At 41.3% G+C, this 3,145-nt stretch overlaps 1 protein-coding gene across 1 annotated transcript; it reads right to left on the minus strand.

Annotated features, from left to right (window-relative positions):
• Positions 1-282: 282 nt before the first annotated feature.
• mcl1b (MCL1 apoptosis regulator, BCL2 family member b) lies at positions 283-2,939 on the minus strand. Its single transcript, XM_074653022.1, has 3 exons — positions 2,292-2,939; positions 1,367-1,617; positions 283-1,196 (listed from the first exon to the last, which is right to left on the minus strand). Exons 1-3 carry the CDS (start codon positions 2,755-2,757, stop codon positions 1,080-1,082), a joined length of 834 nt encoding a protein of 277 aa, XP_074509123.1. The 5' UTR covers positions 2,758-2,939; the 3' UTR covers positions 283-1,079.
• Positions 2,940-3,145: the final 206 nt, after the last annotated feature.

A 3,145-nucleotide genomic window follows, 5' to 3' on the forward strand; every position in this document is an offset into this window, starting at 1 on the left:
GCTCGCAAAACTGCGGATGCAGCTGAGTGCTCAGGGTGATGGAGGCGCTGCCACAGCTTCATCAAAATTTCTAGGAAACGACAGCCATTGCTCGGTCTCGGGGTTGTGGTGTGAATAAACATCAAAGGTTGATAAGTGCGGAGGCGTCAAAACTTAGTTTCGAGTTAGGCTATTCATTTCAGCACAACAGAACCAGTATGAGTGTAGATGTAACATGTCTTCTGCCTCTGCAAAATTCCTTTCACAGTAAAACAGTATCAAAAGGTCAAACCATGTGAATTATATTTCTTTTTTTATTATTTGAAAGATTTATAGCTTACATCCTAGATCTGTACTATGAATCATTTTCTGCCTTCTCTCTCCGAGTACGAATATCGTCCCCCAATTACTGACAGCTTCGGTGCAGTCGGCCAGCACAAGCTGTATCTTCCCATCTCCCAGTCCTTGTTCATTTCTTCCAACAGACTCAAACTTTCCAGGCTGCTGTTCAGCCAAAAGTCCTGCATGTGGTTGCTTCTCGTCTCCCAGCGCAGATCAAATATTTTCATAACAAGGAAGTAGAGCTACACTCAAATGCAAATCCTGCCTCCCCTGCTCCCAACACATAGTTGAGGCATCCTTAGATTCAGGGGTGATGAATGGACTCTATGGAAATGGGCTTCATGACTGCATGATATGGAAAATGCAGATTTCCCTTCCAGCTTTGGCCTAGGGCTTACTTACAAAACAACATTACCGCCAGGGAATTGTGACAGAATTAATAACAAACTAGTATCATAACATAATCAGGTGAAAATTAAGCAAAAAATCAGGTCAACTGACCATTGCATAGCACTTATATTTATTAGAAAAATATAATTTCTTTGTACTTTAAATAAACCCCTAATTGCTTGAAGGTTGGCTGCTGTAAGTAAAGTCCATCCATTTCTGTCAACAGCAAACAACTTTACTTATTTGCAGTTGGGGGTTGAAGGGGAGCCCAGTTCAAGTCCATCAAAGTCCAATTTCAATGTGGAGGAAATGTTGTCAAGAGAAGAAGCATCCATCATGTGAAAATAAGTCTTTGAGTGTCCAAAAATTCACCTGATCAACAGGGCAAGTGTTGCCCCAATACCAGCAAATCCTGCAAAGGCCATGAGTGTGTTCCTCACTGTAGATTCTGGGTCTGCTACTCGAAAGAACTCAACAAATCCATCCTGGAAACAAATGATTAAAAACCAAACATTAGATGGAAATCTAGGGGTGAAGCACAGTGGGCAAAAATGCACGTTGACTGTACATGTAGGCTTTGTTGCACAATGAGAGCAGCAATAACTACATTTTTTGTGTCACACATCCTGTCACTCAGCCATTAGTCATAGCTTACCCAGCCATTGTTTTTGACCAGCCAGTCCCGCTGGTCTGATAGCAAGTACGTGGCGATCTCCTGTCCCACGAGCTCCACACAGTTCTCCCTGCCTCTCTCCTTCAGGTATTGACACACCACCGCCCCAAAGGCCACCAGGCTGGCGACACGGCCCCAGTTGGTGGTGCCGTCTGCAAAGAGGCTCTTGGCTACAGCGCTTACAAAACTGGCGTCATCTGTTCTGTCATCCAATGACAATTTGTTAACCATACCTGAAAAAAAAAAAAATGAAGGGTCAGAAATCTGTCTATTTTGTACACTTTTCCCCCTAATAGCCATGTATCACAGCTGTTACCCTACACTATATTCAGTTTTATACATTTCCTTGTATTTTTATATCTGGTATATTTTTGCACTTTGCACTACTAACTTTTTTTTACTGCCTTTTTACTAACATGTTTTTGCACTATGGAACTGTGATGCTGGAAACTTGAATTTCCCTCAGGATCAATAAAGTTACCATCTATTGTTAGTATAAAGTTACTATCTATCTATGTGAGGTAACATTTGTGTGGCAAATCAACTCATTTACTTACATTTAAATAAGTTAGAACTTGGATGAATTAAATTTAACTTAGTTATAAATGCATGCATTGAGTGTAAAATGGCTAAAACATCCCAAACATTGTGTCTATTGTGCAGAATTAATGGACTTAAACAACAGGTTTATGGCTAAAGAAAAGCTTTGAAGTCTCTTGAAAACTCAATTTACAACTTACTTTCATTTAAATAAGTTATAACTGGATGAATTAAGTTTAACTTTAGTTATACATCCTATGCCTTGAGAGTGTAAAATGGCCAAAACACAGTCTAACTGGAGAGAAGCAGGTTTATAGCGAAGAAAAAGCTTTGAAGTCCTTTGAATATAAAAATCCACACAACCTACCATTGTATGCGTATCTGTGTTTTTCCAAAACGTCCTCCACGACTCTCTTCATGGTTGCTAATGCTCTGCTTTCATTCCACTGAGCTCGAGAGAGTCCAGTATAGTCTCTGAGCACACGGCTGATGAGATGCCTCGTGTCGTGCTCCAGCGCTTCGTCCCCTGCTGGACAGCCGGAGACGTCGCTCTCGCTGTCGGAGTGCAGCTCCGGAGTACACGGCAGCGATCCGTCCTCGACGTCCTCTTCGATGAGGCTTTTAGTCACGTACCCATTTGTTGCGTTAACTCCCAGGTTCTTGGGTCGTTTCGGGTTATCGTTTTGAGAGTCTTTAGATGTTCCCATGGTGATCATCTGTGGAGAAGAACCTCCGGAGCCGTAGTGGATGGCTCCTTCTCCGACTCCATTTTGAGGAAGAATGAAACAGCTCGTCATGTTGAACGCGGCTGTTCGCTTCGTTATTATATTCATTTGGATTATTATTATTATTGTTTAAGCTTGACAAATTCACTTACTTTGTTTTCCGTACAAAAAAATGTAGTCAATTAAGAGAATAGTGCTAGCTTTCGGTGTTAATAGATGTAATAAAGCTAGCGTGTTCTCCAGCGCTCACTCATTCTTCTTCATGGCTGCTGTGAAACGGAAGTGAAGCAATGAAGCCACTGTTGAGCCTATATGTATACGTGGTGGGTGCGTCCTTACGTCGTGCGTCACACGTCTACGTTCTTTATGTCACTGCTGACTTCCCCAAACAAACGGCTTTTTTTCAAACTGTTTTGTTTTGTTTGTTTATTATAAGCTTACATTTTAATAAGAAAATTAATAAGAAAAACAAGCTCAAACTCAGACTAGTGATGAT

This window comes from Sebastes fasciatus, chromosome 12 (assembly GCF_043250625.1).
Source record: "Sebastes fasciatus isolate fSebFas1 chromosome 12, fSebFas1.pri, whole genome shotgun sequence".
In the NCBI taxonomy this organism is placed as follows: Eukaryota; Metazoa; Chordata; class Actinopteri; order Perciformes; family Sebastidae; genus Sebastes; species Sebastes fasciatus.

What these genes read in the sequence shown, in the direction of transcription:
- mcl1b (XM_074653022.1), bottom strand. Translation starts at nt 2,757, where the DNA reads ATGAATATAATAACGAAGCGAACAGCCGCGTTCAACATGACGAGCTGT. An exon ending in ACACAGATACGCATACAATG is followed by an intron (nt 1,618 to 2,291) that starts GTAGGTTGTGTG and finishes TTTTTTTTTCAG; the next exon opens with GTATGGTTAACAAATTGTCA. An exon ending in TGGTCAAAAACAATGGCTGG is followed by an intron (nt 1,197 to 1,366) that starts GTAAGCTATGAC and finishes ATTTGTTTCCAG; the next exon opens with GATGGATTTGTTGAGTTCTT.